The sequence below is a fragment of the Cantharellus anzutake genome (genome assembly GCF_015039405.1).
Source record: "Cantharellus anzutake strain C23 chromosome Unknown EI90scaffold_1, whole genome shotgun sequence".
NCBI classification, from domain to species: domain Eukaryota; kingdom Fungi; phylum Basidiomycota; class Agaricomycetes; order Cantharellales; family Hydnaceae; genus Cantharellus; species Cantharellus anzutake.
Window position 1 is genome coordinate 1,170,104 of NW_024066951.1, and position 21,342 is coordinate 1,191,445.

The 21,342-nt window shown below is 48.2% G+C and overlaps 9 protein-coding genes and 1 non-coding gene across 10 annotated transcripts; 3 read left to right on the forward strand and 7 right to left on the reverse strand.

Moving 5' to 3' along the window:
• Positions 1-217: 217 nt before the first annotated feature.
• Positions 218-1,959, reverse strand: EI90DRAFT_3278508 (TAP42-like protein; the record flags this gene model as incomplete). Its single annotated transcript, XM_039066615.1, has 6 exons — positions 218-392; positions 539-699; positions 755-1,093; positions 1,275-1,448; positions 1,535-1,741; positions 1,834-1,959. 6 exons carry the CDS (start codon positions 1,957-1,959, stop codon positions 218-220), a joined length of 1,182 nt encoding a protein of 393 aa, XP_038923857.1.
• A 592-nt stretch (positions 1,960-2,551) lies between these two features.
• Positions 2,552-4,055, forward strand: EI90DRAFT_32018 (uncharacterized protein). Its single transcript, XM_039066426.1, has 5 exons — positions 2,552-2,724; positions 2,830-3,071; positions 3,165-3,267; positions 3,365-3,781; positions 3,871-4,055. Exons 1-5 carry the CDS (start codon positions 2,670-2,672, stop codon positions 3,900-3,902), a joined length of 849 nt encoding a protein of 282 aa, XP_038923858.1. The 5' UTR covers positions 2,552-2,669; the 3' UTR covers positions 3,903-4,055.
• A 1,955-nt stretch (positions 4,056-6,010) lies between these two features.
• EI90DRAFT_2902049 (inositol polyphosphate phosphatase) lies at positions 6,011-7,444 on the reverse strand (the record flags this gene model as incomplete). The annotated part of the gene is made up of 4 exons (XM_039054082.1): positions 6,011-6,413; positions 6,479-6,859; positions 6,913-7,201; positions 7,258-7,444. 4 exons carry the CDS (start codon positions 7,442-7,444, stop codon positions 6,011-6,013), a joined length of 1,260 nt encoding a protein of 419 aa, XP_038923859.1.
• A 299-nt stretch (positions 7,445-7,743) lies between these two features.
• Positions 7,744-8,677, reverse strand: EI90DRAFT_2987271 (uncharacterized protein). Its single transcript, XM_039056007.1, has 7 exons — positions 8,553-8,677; positions 8,463-8,495; positions 8,320-8,401; positions 8,184-8,261; positions 7,965-8,128; positions 7,893-7,907; positions 7,744-7,834 (listed from the first exon to the last, which is right to left on the reverse strand). The coding sequence occupies exons 1-7, from the start codon at positions 8,553-8,555 to the stop codon at positions 7,757-7,759; spliced, it is 453 nt and encodes a 150-aa protein (XP_038923860.1). The 5' UTR covers positions 8,556-8,677; the 3' UTR covers positions 7,744-7,756.
• A 13-nt stretch (positions 8,678-8,690) lies between these two features.
• Positions 8,691-9,963, forward strand: EI90DRAFT_2987275 (GTP-binding protein sar1). Its single transcript, XM_039056008.1, has 8 exons — positions 8,691-8,764; positions 8,879-8,937; positions 9,018-9,078; positions 9,159-9,224; positions 9,308-9,540; positions 9,594-9,672; positions 9,723-9,745; positions 9,807-9,963. Exons 1-8 carry the CDS (start codon positions 8,722-8,724, stop codon positions 9,810-9,812), a joined length of 570 nt encoding a protein of 189 aa, XP_038923861.1. The 5' UTR covers positions 8,691-8,721; the 3' UTR covers positions 9,813-9,963.
• Positions 9,964-9,996: 33 nt separating this feature from the next.
• On the reverse strand, positions 9,997-13,576 carry EI90DRAFT_3027719 (uncharacterized protein). The gene is made up of 8 exons (XM_039058012.1): positions 12,960-13,576; positions 12,785-12,892; positions 12,480-12,726; positions 12,292-12,430; positions 12,022-12,241; positions 11,569-11,958; positions 11,392-11,518; positions 9,997-11,338 (listed from the first exon to the last, which is right to left on the reverse strand). Exons 1-8 carry the CDS (start codon positions 13,357-13,359, stop codon positions 10,060-10,062), a joined length of 2,910 nt encoding a protein of 969 aa, XP_038923862.1. The 5' UTR covers positions 13,360-13,576; the 3' UTR covers positions 9,997-10,059.
• A 674-nt stretch (positions 13,577-14,250) lies between these two features.
• Positions 14,251-14,343, reverse strand: EI90DRAFT_t12. Its single transcript has one exon. It is a non-coding gene; the product is annotated as a tRNA-Val (tRNA).
• A 381-nt stretch (positions 14,344-14,724) lies between these two features.
• EI90DRAFT_2902483 (heat shock protein 70 family) lies at positions 14,725-15,240 on the forward strand (the record flags this gene model as incomplete). The annotated part of the gene is made up of 3 exons (XM_039054094.1): positions 14,725-14,825; positions 14,881-15,023; positions 15,113-15,240. Coding segments are annotated over 3 exons (372 nt in total), but the record flags the coding sequence as incomplete, so codon positions are not given.
• Positions 15,241-15,318: 78 nt separating this feature from the next.
• EI90DRAFT_3284496 (uncharacterized protein) lies at positions 15,319-17,693 on the reverse strand (the record flags this gene model as incomplete). The annotated part of the gene is made up of 6 exons (XM_039066928.1): positions 17,435-17,693; positions 17,216-17,368; positions 16,766-16,909; positions 16,501-16,650; positions 15,986-16,045; positions 15,319-15,745 (listed from the first exon to the last, which is right to left on the reverse strand). The coding sequence occupies exons 2-6, from the start codon at positions 17,269-17,271 to the stop codon at positions 15,319-15,321; spliced, it is 837 nt and encodes a 278-aa protein (XP_038923864.1). The 5' UTR covers positions 17,272-17,368; positions 17,435-17,693.
• Positions 17,694-18,236: 543 nt separating this feature from the next.
• Positions 18,237-20,223, reverse strand: EI90DRAFT_3027727 (uncharacterized protein). Its single transcript, XM_039058013.1, is given in 10 exon segments — positions 18,237-18,325; positions 18,341-18,416; positions 18,432-18,459; positions 18,511-18,625; positions 18,836-18,990; positions 19,052-19,114; positions 19,172-19,413; positions 19,507-19,610; positions 19,957-20,121; positions 20,179-20,223. The coding sequence occupies 7 exon segments, from the start codon at positions 20,193-20,195 to the stop codon at positions 18,511-18,513; spliced, it is 861 nt and encodes a 286-aa protein (XP_038923865.1). The 5' UTR covers positions 20,196-20,223; the 3' UTR covers positions 18,237-18,325; positions 18,341-18,416; positions 18,432-18,459.
• Positions 20,224-21,342: the final 1,119 nt, after the last annotated feature.

The following is a 21,342-nucleotide window of genomic DNA, read 5'->3' on the forward strand; positions in this document are numbered from 1 at the left end:
TCCAAACACCCAAAACTACTTTCAAATCTATCTGGATTGTTTCGCAGCGTAATGTCGGTTAAAAATGGTGTCCTTGAAAGCCAATCAGGCCGTATTATTATGTAAAGCTGAGTAAAAAAAAATGACAAATTTGTTGTCATCTCATTAAACTTGCCCAAGCTTTTTGGGCCTGGGCCCTTGACACCATCATAATCATATCATTCATTCATTCCTCCCTTCAGCCCCGATTCATAGTGTTTCCGCTACCCTTCGCATGCTCTTCAGTGTACAACGCCCACTCTTCATCCTTCTTCCTCTTCTCCTCACTCTTCTCATCCCCAAAGATCGTCCCATCCTGCTCTGAATCAATCTCAAGTTGTTCAGTTGTTGTAGGTTTCTCCGCAGACGCCTGTCTGTGGTGAAGACCCAGGCAAGTTAGTTTAGAATACGAAGAAGAAGTTGGGGGCATGTGAATGCCTCCTTGTGATTTCAAATGAAAAAAGATCACGTTTGTGCAATGGCTGGAAGGTTTACGCCTGACTGGAAGAACTGAACTTACCCCCCACCGCTGATAATATTCCCTCGTCTTGCCTCCTCTGCGAGATACTCATCGATCGTCATCGTAGGTAGTCGATGATCCGCCCTGAACACTTTTTCTTGGAGGCTTGCCCGGTCTACCGCTTGAGAAGATGAAGACACAATTGTGAATGGACGCAACGGCTATAGCGAAGTCGTTGAATATGAGGGGAAATCATAAGAAGACGAGATAACGTGCCTTCCCTTGAGCATCCAACAATGGCCCCCTCCCATCCGGTCCGCCTCTCGCTACTGGAGGATCCAACTTCCACGTCTCGTCCTCCTCTTCATTCCTCTTTCTCCTTCTGTCATCCTCCCCTGACCCTTCCCCCTCTTCGTCTTCCCCTCCCAACTCCTCGTCTGAGGGTGCACTTTTCAACAGTTGCGCCTCCATCTCAAGTTGTTCCAGCTGCGTGTGTGCTTGCCCATAAAATAAACGGATAAGCAGTAATGTCGTTTCACGCACGCCATCCTCTTCATACGGTTCTTCGTAGTTCCCAGCTTCATCATCCTGTGGTGTGTCTGCAGAGTGGGATAGCTTTGGAGGGAGGAGAGAACCGATGAGATCAAAGTTATTCGAAAGGGTAGCTTCAGAGGGGAGGGATGAATCGACAGCGCCGCGTCGCCTACGTTCCCGTTTGGTTCGTATTGCCTAAATGCCCGAGCGCCCTTGTAGATAAAGCGGAATTCCATGATGTTGGGTTTGGGTTTCGATTTACCTCGATCTTAGATTTGATCTCCTTCTCTTGTTGCCACTGCTTGATCTTCACTTCTCGGCGTTTGAACGGGTCGGTGATGGCGAATGCGCCCGATTTCTTGGAAAGATTTGCCTCGTCTGGTGGGATGATGCCTTCGTACCCTTCGACTAGTTTGATGAAGTTTCGGAGTTGGGTCTTGGGAAAAGGGAGAGAGGAAGGGGAAACAAGATATGGCATTTGCGCAGTCAATCTCAAGGCGAACGTTGGTAACAACAACTCACCTCACTGTTAAGGACAATGTCTTTCCTTTTCGATACTTCTCTCGCATTCATTTGTCCCAGAATCTCGGCATAAGCAAATGGAGCAAGCATGTACAATAAATCTCTCGTGGATACATCTTCGAGCGTCTCGTTGAGACTGAACAAGTTTAGTTCTCGTATACGAGCAAGGAGCCGACGAAAGTGTACTATGGAGGTAGAGACGAGTTTCTTGAGGAATTTATGGGGTGGAAAAAAAAAGCGAAGGTGAACGAATGGAGGAGGAGGAAGAATGGGTAAATAATGTGAAAAGGTGGGGGGACTGTACTCGCCTGTGCTGTTGGGTCAAGCGTGGGGTATTTACTTGCACTTGATCCGGCTTTCAGGGCGTTGCGGAACAGCGAGGCGACTTGTCGAGGGGGAAGCACAGGGTCAGAAACCGTCGTCATGATGGGGGGGGGCTTGACAATTTTGCGTCTCTTGAGAGCTTGGATAAACAAAGTTACCCTTGGAAAAAAGCGACAGATGTGTGTGTGTGCTTGCCCTGCTTTACTGAGAGGGATCGACCGTTCGTTTTTCGTTTTGACCCTCCGAGCCGATCGTCGATGACAAGGAAATTGAAACGCTCTCACGTGTGCTTTATGAGTCAATTGAATTCATATATGTATTGATTGATCGCCACGTGGACGGGGGAAAGATCTGTGTGTGTGTGTGGGATGAATTGGCGCATTGAATGTATTCCCCTCCTTGGCATAAAGGCATTCGGCAAATTATTATTATGGGGACAGGTTGGGCAGCCAGCCAGCCAGCCACTCATTCTCCGACGGCAACCCACCAATTCCCTCCTTCCCCCCATTGGGCGTATCCTTCTTTCCCACCGCTGTGGTGGTTAGCCGTCCTTAGCGAGCGGAAAACTTCATAAAGTACAGGCTGAAGAAAACGCAACAGGGCTTGCCGTTGCCTCTTTTTTTTTTTCATTCTTCCCCCCTCCTTCGCGGACGACGGAGGATTGCTAGAAGGGCAGATCGACGACATTTCCTGGTCGTTTTTTACTAAGCGCCTAGCTACTGGCTGCACAAAATTGCATTGCAAATAGACAGACAGCAGATAGCCCAGTCGGGGCGGCCGCTTGGGTGTGATATATAGGACCGGTCTAGCCATGTCACTCTTTCTGTCCTTGTGGATAGCTGCCATTGTGGAGATGGTTCTCTACGGTAAGTTACAACACTCTCCTCCGATGCTCTCTCCACATCTCAACTCTTCTTCGACTCATGGATTACTGACAAAAATTTCCTTGCGCCTCGTGTTACTCTCTCCAGGCCTCTACATTTCTTTATTCGCCCTCTTCATCTGGACAGTGCTCCACTTTCGTCCTTCATACTATCTTCTCCAATTCGCCTGTGGAATTCTAGCCTTCCTCATCTCCACTTCATTCGTCATTCTGGACATTTGTCGCATCTGGAACGTGATGAAAGTCGATGGTGCTACCGGTACGAGATGGTACTCCGACTTTTTCTCGAGCCGTATCAGTCTTGTCTTGAGCTATCTCATCATCGTCAACGTATGTGGAGCGTCTGCATTTTTATTTCGTTCTGGATATATTAATGATTCGCGCGCTTTCTTTTTTTTTTTTTTCTTGGTTTGGAATTCCCAGAAAACGTTGGCGAGCGGTGTGCTTATATGGAGGTGCTACATCATCTGGAATAGATCTATATTGATTTGCCTCCCAAGCTTTACCTTCCTGACATTGTCCATCGGTACGTTGCATATCGCTTCCTAACCGTTAATGCGTTACCGACATTCAATAATTTATACCCTCTCCTCCCCTTGGTCTTCACTTTCCATTACTGGCAGTCTTTTCGCTCTACTCGAATATTAAGGGTTATTTCCTTGAACGGGCGCCCAACCGTTGGGTCATAGCGGTCCTCTCTTCCTTCATAATAACAAATATCACCACAATATCGCTTATTCTCTTCAAGATTTGGTACGAAACGCGATACATTCTCCGCCATTCCTCCTCTTTCCGTTCCCAAAACCCTACAGGTCCAACGGAAATGACAACCCAGCAGCAACATGGCCATCATCATCATCAGCCACCTTCTCCGGGAAAGCATTTTTTCGGTATCTCCTCCGTCATAGCTATCGTCCTGCAGACAGGCATCATCTACGTCATCGCACTCATCGTTCATCTCATCTTTTGTGTAATCTCGATCGTGAACAACAACAACAATGGTCGCAAAAGTGGCGCTGGGACTACTAGTAGTGGTGGTGGTGGGTTCATCATTCTCAGCGCAATGATTTCCCAACTGTCGGGTATGATGCCAACGTCCATTATGGTTTACGTGATATTGGCATATCAGTATTCCTCCTCTCGTGGACGACGGCGTCGTGATCGTCGTCGTCGGCTCAAGAGAGGAAGTTCTAATGGCCGGGGTATGGGAACGATGATGGTGGTGATGCTGTGGATGCGGCCTCGGAGACGTCCGTCCAATGGACCGACCCAGAGTACGGACCTTCTTCCGATCATCACCATCACCAGCAACAACAGCCGCCTGTCCCCCCACCAGTCCAAGTTTCACGCTCAGTTCCTTTAACAGTGGGGGGAAGGAATTTGGCCAAGTTCGAATGGATAGTTTGGAGGACCGATAGGCATCGGAGAGAGGACGAGAAAGATCGAGAGCGTATTGGGAGCGGGTGATGCTTATTCCTCTCTCCTGGGGATACTCCCGTCGCCTCGCCTCCTTCCGTCCTAGCATCGGCCTCTTTTCCCCCAATACTATCATTCCGTTGCAAGCGGTGTTGCGCTGCCTTAGAAACCGGCCAACACCGTCGCTTAGGATCCACAAGAACACACCAACTCGGATCTCGTCTGCTTTCCCTTACCAAGCAGTTGGAAACTTCACTCGCTAGCAGCCCAAACTCTCAATTCGTTCTATGTTGTATTATGTATAGGTTCTGACGCATTGTTACTAGTCACCTCGTCTGCGTGCTACTGACCCATCCATCTCTCGTCGTTAGGTTTCGTTCACTCTGTTCACCCTATTTTTACGCTATTTGATTCTCAGCTTCGTCTTGCCCTCTTTTTTTTTTTGTATCTCACAATCCCTTACCATCCTGTGCCTGCCCCATCTATCATTACGTTGCCCCACATTCTCGTTCATGTTCCACCAGTCGAGGGCATTTTCCACCCTTCTGTCTGCTCGCTTTCGTTACTGCTTCTCAGCTGCTATTGTATCGTTGATGGGTATATCTTCCCTGCGCTGCATTTCTATCCGCTCTTTCTCAGCGGATCATTCGACGTACTTAACGTGATTGCTTTCCCCCCCTCTCCTGTATCGTATCGTATTCATATCCCTGCAGCATATATCATTTCAGGCTTCGTGGAGAGTTGTCACAAAAGGAAGAATCTGAGAATGAGGGAAATTTACGACTCAATGAGAGGAATGTAGGGGAAGGGTGAGTGCGCAGCTATCAGGCGAACACGAAGTTTGGATTAGTATATATAGGTAGCATTCCATTGCCGAGGAAGGTAAGCCAGTGAAGCCAGGATAGTGATGAGCACAACAAGACACGGAAGCATGCAACATTACGTTATTGGAGGGTTCCTTCAATCCTCACCTAAGCGGCCACGCCCAATTCACTCCTCAACAGACACAAGGTGACAAACACTTTACCATACTCATAAATATATATATATACACACAGAAAAAAGAGTAGGAAAGAAAGAAGCAAGAAAACAGATAAATAAACACCATCAGAAGCACCTCAACTGTCCCCGGTAATGAGCTTAACCCGAAGGAAAAGTCCAGAACGGATCTGTCATCGAGCTCTCCTACTCCACCACAAGAAGGTAACGAGCATGTTCTCGGATAAAGACAGTGAAGCTGGTTTCATCGATTGGTGTTTGTAGATGAGGATAATTACAGTCCTCGACCAACTTTTTGCAATCAACTGTGAATGTATCCTGCGTGAGTGTGGTCTGAAGAAAAAGGTAAAACATGCGCAGAACTGAGCTATATATACAAATTTGTACAAAGTCTGTGCGTTAATGGCACCAGTTGTGGGACCTCCGGCCACAATTCATAACCGATCGACCGTGTCACGGAACATTTCCAGTGTCAGGATCCTTAGCTGGCTCGTGCTCATGCTGAGACTCAGAGTTTGGGGTTAGGAACGCGTAGTTGCCTCTCGGGTTCTATCGATCCTATATACCGTGCATGTCGATCGTATTGTGGTTTCTCCCTTACGCGCTAACAAGCATATACATATTGTGCCCAAACTGAAAAAAGATTGAATTGCGACGGTAAACAGACACCCTGTGCTGCTGAGAAGCCCATATTATTATACTACAAAAATCGTTCACAACCTGCTGCATCAGGGAACCCGAAACTGAGGATGTCTTCGAAAGGCGAGAGAACAGAACGTACGAAGAATAATGTTGACAAACGAAGACCCTGAGACAAAATCGCAGAAGCATGTACTTTGGGATCTTGGGAGGTTTCACCCGCTCTTCCAATAAATTATTGCAATCATCACCAGAATAGCATTAACTATGCCAATCCCTGCATGTCCGGCACCAAGCGCCCACAAGGTGAACCACACCGACCCGACAGCATAATCGAGCGCCTTTCCTATCACTTTCCCAGCTAGTTTGTGTGAGTGGTACGGGACGTAATCCAGGTGCGCTGGTGGCGGGGTGAGCAAAGCTGGTGATGTCCTTGACCCTCCCGCGGGTGGTGAGGGGACAAGGAGAAGAGCAGTTACAGGTTTGTGGTCCGATTTTGTGAATGCGAGGATGGTGGTGTAAAGGATATTCTTTATGTTCGATTGCGTGGGGTTTGAGGGTTCATCAGAAGCCGTCGTATAAAGAATTCTGTCCGTCCAGGATGGAACACGGCAGGCACTATCAAAGCCAGAGCGGGAGTAAGAAAACGCAGGCAATCCATAAAAATTGATAAGATGACTGACTTGTATTCGGTTACAGAACCAATATCATATTTATAGGATAAGGGGAATTGTTCTACTTCGCCTTCTCGCAAACCAAAACCGACCCGGCCTTCAGCCATGACCTGTTTCAACTGGTCATGCTTGATCAGTTCCCTTCGGCCGTCCACGGTAGTATTAAGCTTGATGATCTCAGCAAGGGTAAGTGCCTTTGGAGGTGGAGGACTAATGCGAAAGTTCAGGTCTCCAAAAAAGAATAAGTGTGTTGTGTCATAAATTGTGGACGCGATATTCGAGGTGGAGGGGTGGACAGGCTTAAAGAGCATCGTTCGCGCAATATGTTGGAAATTTTGCACCCTTTGTTCTAGGTATTGTGCATGGGCTGTTAGGTGCGCGTTAACAAACCTTCATTCGAATGGGTTACATAAAGGAAACACTAGATGCGAAAGCGGCCTTACGTATATATTTCTCCCGCAGATTCAGGAGAGCCTGAGTCGACGACACGGAACCGTATCCCCACAGCGCCTTTGTTGCCCAACCACATCGGGCCACAGGCAGCCCATTCGGTCTCGACATCGCGTATCCGTCGCGCAAGCCCATTCTCTTCGTCTTTAGCATAGACCAGTATTGCCACACCAACATTAGCAAACTTAGCAACAAGACTATAAGGTGCCTTGTTATGTTCTTCAATGGTTCTTCGAATCAACTTGTCCCTCGAGTTCAACGCCGGACCGGAGCGTCCAGTAACTTATCAGCCCTAAGGGTTGAGGGAAATGGAAAGTGTCCTAAGCTGAAGGACTTACATCCCAGGTGCAGCGGTAAAAGTTCCTGGAATCCGACTACCACTAAATCTGGGGTTCGACTCTGGTTTGCAAGGAACGTGGACGTGGTGAGGGTGGGTGCCAGCCAGTCCACCAGATCTTGAGCAAGGGCATCGCCTTGCATGTTCGAGTTATAGGAACATATATGCACCAACGTGTGAGACGCCATCTCGAATGTCTGAAGCAGTTCAACGGATGCTTCGACTCCGAATAAATGGGTCCTGACCAGAAGGTGGCGCTTAAGTCTAACTCTAAGCCACTGAATCGATCAGGTGATCGAGATGCTGTCGAGAGGGTCTACAAATTGAAACGTGAAGTATTCACCAATGTTATACTCATCCAAACATACGTACAGCTCATTCTACAGAGTACAGGTCATTGGTATCCATCTACAAACCCAGCAGTCCAACCCCTTAGCTAAAAATTCAGAGGCTGTGGCATTATCCATAATGTCATCGTGAACAAGCATCGGTGGAGTCCTTCAATGCTTTGGAAGGAGTTGTTTATCGAGGGCTTCCGTAGTCAAGGACTCTTCTACGTTCTCGCGTACTTCGATGACCTAAGAGGGACGCGATTTTCAGTATCACCATTCACGCCAAGAAACACGCAACACTTACCCTGGTGACATCCGACTGTGCATGAAGGGACCATGAATTGAATAGCCAAGGAGTTCTTCAATCGGCACTTACTGCATTCTGGAAAGGAATGAGAGCGGACGCATGCAGTGTCAGCGAACCAGTTTCAGCCGTAGCAGGGGCCCAATTGATAAGCACAAGGGGGTATGAAGTCCTGCCATCTGGGTGAGATAGTTCATATGACAATACCACATATCGAGGTGCGTTCTCTGGAAGCTCTGCCAGGTGCCAAATTGAATCTTGATAATGGCGTGACAAGGGATGGGTGCGAACCTTCAGCAAGGTCCTCCAAGGGGATGTTGTCATAGTTGTCTTCTTCCTCCATTTGCAACGTTTTCTTATTTACTTTAACTACATGGCAAATTCAATGGAGATGACCAAGTTTCTGGAAAGACGCAGACCCACTCACGAGTGCTGCATGGCCGGAGCCCGGCTTTCGCCTCGCAAACCGGAACTTCCGAAGCGAGTCCTACAGAGATGAAGAGAAAAACCAAAATATCAAGCTCAGATGAATCGATATCCCTTGGTCGAGGCTGGATAATGAGTGCCTACCTTGAGAGATTGAGGGATATCGACCGTTTGACTCTGATTCGAACATCGGTGTATAAGCGCATAGAAGAGTGGAACGCGTCTTGCGCTCACCATCGTGGGTGGCGAAGATCGCAGTTGGTTACTCCAGAACTCAGAATTCAAACTTTCTGGGAAAGGAGCTTGGGGGAGAAGCTTGCGGAAATTTCCGATTGAGATTCCAAGCCACTGACTACGCGCTTCAACGCCTTGCCCTCACCCAAAGCCCTCCCGCAATTCGAAAATGTGGATTATCGATTGGTTCTGGGACATTCTTGCCCAACTGGGTGGGTGGTACTGAGGCACGCAAAAATTTTTGATGCTCACGAGGCATTACTTGGCTGCTCTCCATTCCCATCTCCCTTCACTTCCTCGCTTCCTTGGACACGACTCGTCTCTAGGTCTTGCAAACAAGAACGCCAAGATCCTTTTCTTGGGCCTTGATAATGCTGGAAAGACCGTGAGTCACTATGCGTTTAATTAGGGCTATGATTCATCCGGTCGACGTCGTCACCGTCAACGTGTCCCTCCCGTCAACAGACCCTTCTCCACATGCTCAAGAATGACCGTTTGGCTACCCTGCAACCCACCCTCCATCCCAGTACGTTTTTAAATCCTAAATAGGCTCTCAATGTTTTGTTGACGTGGATCCTTCACGTTCCCGCGCTCATTTCACATCAGCTTCCGAGGAATTGGCCATCGGCAATGTAAGATTCACCACCCATGACCTTGGTGGGCACCAGCAAGGTTGGTCGTTGATCCAAAATGTCGCGTCTTGACAACACTCTCACATCATTCTTTCCCTTAAAAATCGTCCTTACCCGGAACAGCGCGACGTCTCTGGCGGGATTACTTCCCCGAAGTTGACGGTATTGTCTTCCTTGTCGATAGTGCTGACTTTGAGCGCTTTGCCGAGTCGAAAGCCGAGCTTGACTCCCTGCTATCAATTGAGGAGCTCAACAAAGTCCCATTCCTCATCCTTGGGAACAAAATCGATGCGCCTGGTGCTGTCAGTGAAGAGGAGCTGAGACATCACCTCGGTCTCTATCAGACAACTGGGAAGGTACGTGATATTTCGCTAGGAGACACGATTATCTTGATTGATTATTTGTGTAGGGCAAAGTGCCTCTGAAGGACATCCGTCCAATTGAGATTTTCATGTGCTCCGTGGTTCAGCGAATGGGTTACGGTGAAGGTATGCGTTACTCTCGTTATTCTACCTCATTCCCATGAAATTTTGTTTAGGATTCCGATGGCTCTCCCAATATGTGCGTTGCCACCTTCGAACTGACTCCAGCTCCACGCTGACATTCATGGATAACCGTCTAGGTTTAAATGGGATTCGTTTCCATATAATACCGGTTCATGAGGACAGACATGCTCTACTAACATCGTGTGCTCAGACTCCGTGCACAGCCTTGCTAGTTCTTTTATTGCTTTCCATACGTTGTCCTCGCGGGTTACTTTGCAGTTTTAAATTACCATTTCTTTTCCTTGTTCATTTACTACTCATTATATGGGTGCATATGTGTACACTACTTGTGAGAAAAAAGTGTGAGGGTAGAGAAAATCAGCTTGCGCTTCAAAACCCTTCCACCCTCTTCGGTTTCTTTTTCGGTGGAGCGCCGTCGACTGGTCTGGAGCTGGACCGCCGAACCATTGACTGTAAGCCGGGTGTCAAGCGTGAATCAATGTCATTTGGTTCACTGGTAGGGTAGTCGAGCTGATAATCCCCCAGATTCGTCCTCGGAGTGAGATGGAGTTGGTGTGCAGTGGGAATCGGTTGCGAAGATGCAATAGTCACAGGAGTTCCCGGTGGTGAGCTACCAGCAGAGGGCCCCAAGCTCTCCGGTCGCGGCGTGGAAATAGGTGTTTGATTCAGGGAAGTTAGGCTGACCGCCCGTGATCGCGCAGAAGGGGCTTGGGAAACCGTGCTCGCTGCTCGCGACGAGGCAATAGGACGGGGTTGGGATGCCATGCTCACTGGTTGTGACGAGGCTACGGTAGGGGGCTGGGAGGCCTTGCTCATTCGAGACGACGCAACAGTAGGGGCTCGAGAAGGTGGTAAGCTTCTCGATCGTGATTTTGGATGAGATAGGGAGCGAAGCCCTCGGAAAGTGGGCTCCTTGGAAGCGGCGCTCTGATGCATGCCGGGGATATACCGCCGCCAATACCCGCTTGCCGTATCGTATGGGTCTTTAAACACATACGAATCCACTGTCGTGTCTGGTTGCCATTCCAACAGAATCAGCCTTGCACCAAGAGGATGCGTGAAATTTTTGCTTTTACGATGCCGATGAGGTGACGAGACGTCCCCCATCGCCTCGTCATCATTTAGGATTTCATCAGACGAGAATTGAGGTTTGAGGTAGCCAAAGTCGATATCAGGAGGTTCACCGTCACACAATAGCATGCTCTGAGCAGCTAAGGTGAGTCCATGTGAACCGTCCGGGAGTTGGGATGAGGGATCGTTTAAATAAGAAGCGAAGGGTCTGTTGAACGAATAGATAGACTCTGAAAAGGTCAAATCCAGAGCTAACTGCTTGCATGCCGCCATGTCTCGACGTTTGAGTACTCCCACATGGTCAAGTTCGCCATCTGTCGTTGTGAGGTGTCGAACTGAGGTGTAGGGAATGAGGTGGTCAAGCGTTGCGTGGCTAGATAGTAACGACATCTCGGGGTCGAGTTTCCGGATGAGCGGGCTCACTTCATATGACCAGCTAGCTCCACCCTTGATGTATTCAGGAACTCGTGAAGAAGGTTCCCCCATGTACGAATCGTATCGCAAACCTGACCCCGACCAAAAGCTTGAGCCCGAGTTGACATTGTCCCTTTCGCGTGATCGAAAGGCAGCGTCAAGTCTAAAGCATGTGTCAGCCTCGCCCCCATGGACATAAAAAGCATAAGAACCAACAAGGTTATGGGAGCATCTAAAGACCACTCTCCATTATACCAAACACCCGGCATCTTGCGAATAATGGTTTGGATGCGTTCTGTGTCCAAATCAACTTCGTCACGACACACATCCTGCATAAATAGCCCTGCGAATCGCGTTAGTAACCTTATCAGAGCATTCACGTCGAGGACTGACATCTGTAAAACTTCCGGAAGTCGACGATTTTTTTCACTTCACGGTCAGGCACTGGCTTTGATAGCGCCACGTATCTGTTACGGTACGTCGGCTCAAACTGCTGTCCTTCCTGCTTCAAGGAGAGAGATCGGACAGCCAACTCTCCGTCGACGGAGAGTTCCAGCAAATCCACAGTCGAATCGTCGAAGATATCCCCAAAATGACCGACACGCGGAGCATAGGCAATCCCAGAACGATGAACCGTGTGTGAAAGCGAACTGAAAGCGCCCGGCAAGTAACTAGGTGAGCCGTAGGCTCGATAATATCCTCGTCTTGAATGCTCCGTTGAACGCCTAACATCGTAGATAGAAATGGCGGGAGCCGAGTTTGACGAGAGAAGAACCCGGGAACCTGATATCGATTCAGGGACCATATTAGAAGTAAGTCACAAGGAGACAAACTTTTGGCACATACCATCTCCAATACGAACCGGATTCACGCTAAGGGTTCGATCGTACACTCGACCATGTTCGTATGTAACTGCAGGCTCCTTGGGGAATCGAATGTCAATCCAACATACTCGGTTCGTTGTGGCGAGACATATTGTATTGACATCGACAAAATCGAAGGAAGTGACAGCTTCCCGTATGCGACGATCGGGTCCGAGACTAAACAACGCAGAAAAATCTCTCGACTGGGCATTCCGTGAGGAAAAAGAACAAAAGCGTTTGGGTTCGCACTCACTCGCAAGTCGACTCTGGCTAAGGTCTTATCCCCAGACATCAGGGCGTCGTGCTTCCTCGTACCCCATTTGACGTTCCAGAACCTGTTCCCATCCGTACAGTCATCGAACACAGATTGTTGTGTCTCGCACAGATGGTCCCTGAAAAACAATATTAGGAGACCTACGAAATCCTCTAATCCCAACTCACAATGAAATTCCTCGCCAAAGGACATCGAAATGGTGAAGCGTGCCTTTATTCGAAACGACTAAGGCATCGGATGCATCGTACGGGCTTAATGCCATGTCCACTCCAATTGCTCTCCGCTCTTTACAGACACTACTCCATACGGTTTCTCCAATTTTTTCGATGGAAGCACTACCTGGTAAAAAGTCTTGTTCCATAAGCCTGAATAGGCCTAACGAGCCCGAAGTCCTGCATGCTACCAGACAAGCCTCTAGACAGAAGAAAGATCGTCCGGCATAAAGATCAAATGCATAATGACGAACACTCACCTCTATGAAAAAAGTGTGATCTCTCTACTTGGAGGATTTCCGTCTGCATCATCACCTTCCTGACGTCTCCTGTTGCAGCAAGTTTCTTCTGGTCAATATGAACGGCATCTAGTTTAAAGGGAAGATGTGTCAGAGAACCAAAACAACCCGAAGAAAATGATACTAAAAACTCAACGAAGTTCATGGCCAATCGCACCAGCAGCATACACAGCATAACACGTAATACCCTCCTTGAGCTTCATCCTTCTCTTCTCAGCCTCTCTCTCCTCCTCTTTTTCCTCCTTATTATTCACGTCGTCCCAATCCTCGTCAACACCTTCCCAATCGCGCAGATCCACACCAAACTCCTTCGCCGTCGATTTTATCCTCTTCTTCCTCCTTCGCCTCCTATCCGTCTTCCACTTCTCGAATTTCTTGTCCTCCTTTTGCTCATCTTCTTTCGTCCCATAAAACTTGACGACTTGTAAGCGATTCCCTAATGATAGGTCGATAGAATCTAGCCCTGTATTCGCGAACCCTTCCCCTAGTTCGTTATATATTATCTCGGGGGGAACATCTATCTCGGGATGAGACATCCTTAACCAGCTTATCTGAATTGGGCAGCCAAGTTTAGTTTTTCAGACGACACGGGGGGCAAAAGAGAGGGGATACAGAAGGAGTAAACAAAGAACCAACCAAGCACACGCACCCCTTGATCCACCTTCCTGGACAGTGGTAACTCAAGCACAGTGTCCCACTGCTTCCTGGTAGGTGGCGAAATCTGCTTGATCAACGAGCTCTGTTCCAACGTCCCTGATCATAGAGAGAAAACAAAAAGATACGCAGCGTAAACCATTTTCAGCTGGTATGCACCAATTACAACGTAGGTGCAGCATGAGGAAACTATACCTTCTCGACCGCAAGAAGTAAAGATCCATTCCATTCCCAAATCAGGTGTAAACAGCCCCGCACCAAGCGTCCCCAGGCCCAAATCCAACCTTTCTGATCCCTTCAGGTTTAAACCAGGCGTCAGCATCGCTGCCAGTTCTTCCACTTCTGCGTCTTCCTCCTCAACAGCTCCCTTCCTTCCATCCAGACCATCACTAGGCAAAAGAGTGGTTTCTCCAGTAGTACCAGTGGGCCTAGGCGTAGATGCAGAAGTGGACGCAATATTGCTGGTACTACCCATTACAGAAACGGACCGTTTCTTAGAAACTTGATGGGCTCTCGGCCCAGGCATAGGCCACTCCATCCTAGCAACCCCCCGATTCTCAAGAATTTGGAGTTATTTGATGAGAAGAAGCTCCGATTGAGGCATGCAAGTCTCCGTCACTGGTGAAAGGTGCACCTGACCTGCGATAAGATTAATTCCCAAAAAAGTAAATCCTTAAAATCAAAAAGAGCAAATTTCTGAACTCGCTGCGGGCACATCCGAGCAGCAACTTGGTGAGGAACTGACGCGAAGATATGCAAAGAATCCGAAAAGTTGAACGAGGCCAGGATCGAACTGACGACCTCCAGCGGAATTGGACCAAGATCAATTCTGTAAAGCTGTTGCGCTACCACTGCGCTACTCGTCCGCGATATCAGTGGATGGGTCTCTCCCCTCTCTGTTATAATGAAGAAATTGCACTTTTGTTGCAATGACAGCTTGAAAATTTACAATTTCTTTCCCAAGTTTTCTTCCATCAGTAGTCGCTCGTACGTATGGAAGTCTCTGAATGACTCAACTCCCGTAGCTCAGGAATCGCCGGGTGCGTAATTCTCTACTTGAGTAGAGGCTGGGATCCTGCCTCGCGTAATTCGGTTTTGTGCTTTGAAATAGGTTCAGCCTTCTTTCCCTCCTTAGTCTATTTCCTGCGGCTCTTCCGCATCAAGAAAAGCCGCCGGAATTGATCTTGGGACTACCTACTCTTCCGTCGGCGTCGGCAGAATGATCGCGGGTCTGTTAACTGTCAACAGAGGGCAACCTTACAACACCATCCTATGCCCTCTTCACTGAAACCATGCGTCTGGTTGGCGATGCCGCCAAGGACCGGACGTTTATGAATCCTCATAACACGTTAGTCTTGGCCATATAGTGTGCTTCATACCCTAACCTATACCTCGCTCTCCAGACTTTCCAATGCCAACCGTTTGATTGGGCCAAAGTTTGACGATCATGAAATCCAGTCTGATCCTAGGTATTTTCCCTTCAAACTCATAAATAGAGGCAGCGAAGCTCGCCATCCAAGTCTTACCGTGGCGAACAAAAGGAATCGTTAGTAGCGATCTCATGTCCCTTGACACATATTATGTCCTCCGATCCTCTAGAACCAGACTAATCACCTTCATTTGAAACTCCTGAAGAGATTTCCTCGATGATTCTCACCAAACCGAAGGCAACTGCAGAAGCCTTTCTTAGTCAAACCATTACTGATGCTGTTGTCGCTGTCCCTGCCCACTTCAACGACATAATATCCTCATTCTCGACCTGAAATTGCAGTGTGTTGCTCTTGACTGTCGAAGAGAGGATCTCAGAAGCCAGGGCAACATAACCATCTTCGGTGGTAACACTAGCTCGTCTTGTCTTGGTAACGGCCTTTTGTCTGGTGCGGAGTACGGACTGGTCTCTTCGTCTTCGTCTTCTGTCTTACCGGGTGATGTGCACTTGTGGTTGAGCTGGGGCCTATGTGTACGGACTCTTTGTGTTTGCTTGTCCAAGTTATGTCCAGCCTAAGCACACGACCTTCTTGTTTTGTCTGTGACCAAGCGTAGCCCTCGTGGCCTCGGCTCCTCAAGATTTCCTCCAGGGATATGCTGAATTCACTTGCCAACTTATCGCCCGAAAAGGCGAGGTCAGCTGCAGAATTCGATGCATAGAATTCCTTTGTGTCCTGGAGATTTTCTTTCGCCTTGATATCGGAGTTTCGTGTTTCTTCCGTTGTAACCTTGACCTTGAGGCGATCGATTACCAGGCCTCTCGTAGCTGCACGTCTCCTTCTACGCTTTGTTTGTGTCGATGATGTGATATAGTACCAGCCAGAATGGAGAAGCCTCAGTTCTTACGACTCTCCTTTCGGAGCGCTCCTTGGCTCAAACACTCAAGCCAAGCCTCAGTTGTTAGATACATGAACGCTGAGTTACTTCTCAGTTCAGGCAGAACATGCCACCCCTGCCACCCGGACCATTTCTTTGTCGCAAAGACGCAGCAACGTTGTCCGAGCATCAGAGCCTGCTCACATGTGTGTTCCAGGTGGACGTTCCCTTCTATATTGGTACACCGCCCATCTCAACCACGAGCTGGCGCGATTTCGCAGAGAGAATAGATAAGGGGCGACATGCCCTTTGGACTTGAGAAGTCATAACTATAACGATTTAAATGAGGCTCAACCATCCCTGTCTCGACATCTCCAGCACAATTCGTTGAAAACTGCTTGGCAAATCGGCCGAGCGTATTCCCGATTTGTAAGGTTGGGGACACTCACGAAGATATTTTCAGACCGAATTTAGAGATCAACATGCGGTTGATCGTGAGGTTCTTCCCGGAATATCATTGATCTACTCTCGATTTGCTGCTGCAACGCTGTCTTTGGCTGGGCCTGACCCCTTATGCTCATTGTGTTAGAGATAATTTAGCCAGATTGCCAAAGGCCCAATTGCCTTGCCCCTCTTTCTTGTGTGATGCATTTTCCTTTTTGTCAGTAAAGTCGACCCCCCAACACCGGCCCCCGATTTGACGGCCATTTGCTTCGCACCTTGACATCTTCACTTTATTGAACCGTCCTTTCCTTTGTATTCCCAGCATACTCAAGTCCGATGCTTCCTTCCCTTGCGCAATCGGTGCTGGCATTCCCTTGACAAATCCAAGCATGTATCGGGTTCTCCGGCTGATGACGTTGCGTTTTCTGTATCAAGCATCGCTCGTGTAAAATTATGGTTCTGAATGCTAATGTATGTAGCCCCTATCGAAATCAGGACATGATATGAGTCTGAGCTAGACCTCTTGGATGGGCGTTTTACAGTAACGGGCCTGAATTAATAACTCGTTCCAAATCCCCAGGATGTCTGATACTCCTGATATCGAGATGCATCTGACTGCTTCGCTTGAGCTTTAGTTGCTTTTTCATATCTATCTTGACCTCGTGTCCGCGACCTCCACTGACTCTGCAAAAAGCAGTCGTAATACGATTATGAAGGGGCTAGGTTTCGGGGGGCTAGCAATTGGTTGTCGCTGGGTCTCGGTTTCGTCACCACTGATCCCGTCGAGGTGTGTTTGCGCGCTAGCGTTTTGTTTTAAATTGATCCCCAAACACTCCATAGCAAAGGATAGCGCATTACATCCATGCTTCGCCATTGGCACCGCCATACGTACCACGCGCGTACCACTCTTCATGCCCGGTTCTTTGTGAACGCCCTACGGCTGAAGCACGCGTCATTCACACCATGCAACTCCAATACGGGTATACTGACTGTCTGCCTTGCGCCACTTGTAACTTATCAACCATTGATGGAATTTGAACGATCATGGTGTTGGCAAGCTATGCATTATAAAGAAATCCCAACCAAATTCCAAGGCATTGTACAAATGCGATGTGACGCCGATCAGCGCGATTGGGCGAAGGACTCATAAAGCCAGCACTCGTTAGTAATTGAAAGGTGATTAATTCCATGCGAGAAAGGTGCACCAACCCTTTACTTGCATTGTCCGATTTGTGGATAAATTGCCGTCACATATTGGGACGGCAGCGTCGTGTTTGCTACCCTGTTCCAACCTCAATCCAGGCCGCACTGCAATAGAAGACCTGCCTCGCATTAACCCTGTGTTGCTTTAGATTGTGTATGATGAATAAAGCGTATCTGTGATGTTGCAATCTGAGACAAACATGTTGCCAAAGACGTTGCGAGTCTTCGTAAAACGGATTCCTGGATTGGAGCAGTACAAGGTGTCTAAAAAAGAAAAGAATGACCTGAAGCGATGTCTGCCCATAGAAGATGCTGGATCGTGTTACCAAGGTTATGGGTATATGCCAAAGTTGAGCTAGGCAGCAGTTGAACCCTAAGTATGCAAGAAGGGGGTTTTACAGAGTTCGGATTCGCGGAGTGGCGAGTAGTTATGGATTGAAACCCGCTGGCTAGACACAACACAAGAGAAAATGGACCTGGTAATTTCAGCTTCTAACGAAATGGTGACGCTTTCATTGCATGTTCCAATCCGCTGACTGCTCATATCAAACGCCGCAGCAGCATACAATAGCGACTTGTGGATCGGACAAGATGAATCTATCTCCACCGATCGCTGGCTGGTGTCGCTTTTTGGGGAAGGTTTTCGATCAAATTGAGGGGGGATGTTCTGGCGCTTGAGACAATGAATATCGTTCATCCACAAGCCACATTTGCAACTTCGCAAAGTTGCGTGGTCGCATGGTGTCGTTCACTTCTCAACGGTCCAGAGTAATTCGCTGCTATGTCTCATAAGAAGAGTTTATGATATTGGGAATCAGAAGCAAAGGAGAGATACGGAGAGAACAGAAGAATTAAAGAGAGAATGATGGTTGCTTAGATAAGTAATCGATGTTTCATGCTGTAGGAACAATAAAGGGTATAAAGGGGGATCCATTTGGCCCTCAACCAGGAGCAGTGCCATATGGCTACCACTTAGCCTTCGCCGATCCAGGACTAAACGATCTGGCGTAAGACCACCCCGTTGTGGCCGTTGGACATCCTGGATCTCTGTTATGCGGTGTTTGGCTAAGGGGTCAGAGGCATTATAAGACGGTGTCGGAAGTAGGCTTCTGCGAGACACGGCTTACGGGAATGGCTGGGGTACGCATAAGAATAAGATTGACCAAACCATTCTGATGGAGGGCCATGAAGTCAAACCTTGATACTATAGAAGAAACCTACCCCAGATGTGGTGGTATCACCTGAATCCACGGACTCCATGAGCTCCGAATCTGCGTGCTGTCATCAGGCATATGTATCGAGTACCGAGTTCTCTCATACCCGAAATATCGTGAGGCAGCACGAAGTGGATGGAACTTAACACCACCGAACTGGGTGGTGGATAAATCCCATTGGCGATATCGCGACTCCGTGTGATCCGTACGATGGATAACACAAAGATCATATAATAAAGCTAGTAAATCGGGTCCCAGTGTAAGATATTTGTGCACATCAGCACTACGGGAGATTAGACTTACTTGCCCTAGTACCGGGGATATGAAGTCCAAGACCGGACTGCTGGGCTGAAGAACCAGGGAAACTCAAGGTAAGCAGTGCTCAAAATGTTGATGGCTTGTCACTGACACAGAAAATGATCAGCATCCCCCGTGGCACTTGGAGAACGAAGACGGATAGAAACACCAATATCTATAGCATAAAATCTTTAGTCTGCGATCTTGGGATGTCATGGGAGGACCTATGTACACATCGAAATGCTGCCCTCGATACCAGACGCTGCATCCTGCCAGCGCTGTGTTCCGAGCTTTCTTCAAAATGCTTGTTAGCATGACGAAGGAATTTTAAGCAGGAGGCGCAGGCAATGATAGAGCATAGCGCGTCAGCGAACGCGCCGGCAGCAACCCAGTATCGCCATTTGAGACTCTTTGAGCTGACAGAAGATGTTGTTGTGGAATCATTTGTGTGGTCAGCGGACGAGACATACGGTGCTTTTATCGTCTGAGCCGCTGCATACGAGAAAACCGCTGAGTATGACAAGCAAGTGAACAAAAAGTGCTATGGATGACGTGAAAATGGCGCACCCGACTGAGCAAGACAGATAAGAATGATGGCCACCAAACAGAGTCGGAGCCCCTTTTGTATATACTGGTAATACACCGAACATATACACCTCAGGCTGAGCGTTCTAGGAATCAGGGGAATAAGTTCCCATAGCGGGAGGATGATAAGGGGACACACCGGAAACCGAGGTACACTGAAGTGTACTTGTGTTTAGCTAAAGGTAAAGAACATCGAAGCGATACAACTTACAATATAATGCGCACGCAGAGAATATTGACATAAGCCACGAAGAAGCCCCCAGAATGCGCATCGCCTCTTCCCTTAGCGAGTAAGCTGGATAATGGATTAAAAGATAGTCCTCAAGAGTCGTAGAAAGGTCTCACAGATACCAGTGCAAGATATGAAAATCAACACTCCGGCACCTGAAAAGGGAAGGGTGAACTGGGACGTGCAATTTTCATGCCAACTACGTACCGAGTTGGGCTAATTGGATTGGGATAAGCCCCAACGCTACTGCATAAATTCCGGCGGAAACAGGAGCGCAGGTACTTGAACGATGCATGCGAGCAATGAAAAGGAGAGAAAAGGAAAAGAGCGTTGCAGTGAGTGTCAGGCCCAGGACGGCCAAGACGATTCTATGCACATATCCTTAAGATCAGATGCGTATCATGAAGGCTTGTGGTATTACTCACTGAAGCATTGAGCCCATGAGTACGAAGTGGAAGGGAGTGTTTTGTTGGGGCTCGGAAATCCGAGAGTGTTCGGATACAAATCACCAGATGCTTGAATAATTCCGTCAGGGAGCGTGCGGTCACAAAACAACGTGTGGCACGGAATGGACGAGAGTGTTCACAAGACTCATGAAGGTTAGCATTCCTGTTTCCTCAAAGCCTGAAATGGTCGATGTTCAACGCAGTTGACGATTCGTTATAATGAAAATACCCACTTAGGGTTAAGATAAGTATCCAGTTAAGGAATATTCTATCAGTGCCCGCTTAGATGTAGAACGCTAGTGGGAGAAGGGAAAGCATACGGTACCCCTCGCATTGGGGACTTCTCAAAGGTGCTCGCACTTTATAGTATTCATGAATGGGATCTTGATGCCATCGGGAGGAGCGGCTCCGGAAAGGATTTAACGATACGGGTGCGTTTTGTTTAACAGAAATCCAGGGCCCAGTTTATGGGGTAGAATTTCATCTGTCGTTTGTAGCCGACTTGGCCCCATGCATGCTTATATGTTATTCGGTACAGGGCGAGCACAGCTGAGTCCCGAGGAGGGAAGCCAAATTGATATCATCCAGGGGACAAGCTTTCATTTCCGGATGATAAAGGGTGTCATGTCGCCACCATCTTCAAACGCTTCATCAACTTCCAACATGGATGATAAGGACTTTCTCGTCTCAAGGGCATCATCGAGTCTCAGTGCAAGGTCGTGTCAGTTCATACTGCGAGTTTTCAGCTGATGAATCTGGATAACATGATATCTCAAGGTCCTTGTGCCAAGAATATGGATCAGACTTGAGCGTGTTGCAATACTACAGGGTATGACAGGATATGAAAGGTCGTGGGTCCAGGAAGCCCGCAGAGCTCCTCAACATCAACGCGCCAGCAATCGTTGGAGCAGGCTTTAGACAAGTACAAGCAGAAACAGCTAGTGGGGGGTTGTTTCAGTTTGCGGAAAGAAGCCCCTACACAGGTGAGACGCTAATTTCAAGGGACGGTCAGAGACTGAGCAGCGCTGTCTAGCAACTCGAAGGGTCATTAGATGAGTTGTTGAGCGGTCGTTAGCACCATAAATTCATGTTGGGCTTCGCCCTATTTGATTCGATGGGAACTGAATACTGATACAGACTGGC

Coding starts and splice junctions, on each gene's coding strand:
- EI90DRAFT_32018 (XM_039066426.1), top strand. CDS start 2,670: ATGTCACTCTTTCTGTCCTTGTGGATAGCTGCCATTGTGGAGATGGTT. Junction 2,725..2,829: donor TGTGGAGATGGTTCTCTACG/GTAAGTTACAAC, acceptor TACTCTCTCCAG/GCCTCTACATTTCTTTATTC. Junction 3,072..3,164: donor GCTATCTCATCATCGTCAAC/GTATGTGGAGCG, acceptor TGGAATTCCCAG/AAAACGTTGGCGAGCGGTGT.
- EI90DRAFT_2987271 (XM_039056007.1), bottom strand. Junction 8,262..8,319: donor GCTCCGGCCATGCAGCACTC/GTGAGTGGGTCT, acceptor TTTGCCATGTAG/TTAAAGTAAATAAGAAAACG. Junction 8,129..8,183: donor CTTGGAGGACCTTGCTGAAG/GTTCGCACCCAT, acceptor GGCACCTGGCAG/AGCTTCCAGAGAACGCACCT.
- EI90DRAFT_2987275 (XM_039056008.1), top strand. CDS start 8,722: ATGTGGATTATCGATTGGTTCTGGGACATTCTTGCCCAACTGG. Junction 9,079..9,158: donor GCAACCCACCCTCCATCCCA/GTACGTTTTTAA, acceptor ATTTCACATCAG/CTTCCGAGGAATTGGCCATC. Junction 9,673..9,722: donor GCGAATGGGTTACGGTGAAG/GTATGCGTTACT, acceptor AATTTTGTTTAG/GATTCCGATGGCTCTCCCAA.
- EI90DRAFT_3027719 (XM_039058012.1), bottom strand. CDS start 13,359: ATGTCTCATCCCGAGATAGATGTTCCCCCCGAGATAATATATAACGAA. Junction 12,893..12,959: donor TGCGATTGGCCATGAACTTC/GTTGAGTTTTTA, acceptor CCTTTAAACTAG/ATGCCGTTCATATTGACCAG. Junction 11,519..11,568: donor CTTCCGGAAGTTTTACAGAT/GTCAGTCCTCGA, acceptor CGCGATTCGCAG/GGCTATTTATGCAGGATGTG.
- EI90DRAFT_3027727 (XM_039058013.1), bottom strand. Junction 19,611..19,956: donor CAATTAGCCCAACTCGGTAC/GTAGTTGGCATG, acceptor CCTGATTCCTAG/AACGCTCAGCCTGAGGTGTA. Junction 19,115..19,171: donor CGAGGGCAGCATTTCGATGT/GTACATAGGTCC, acceptor TTTATGCTATAG/ATATTGGTGTTTCTATCCGT.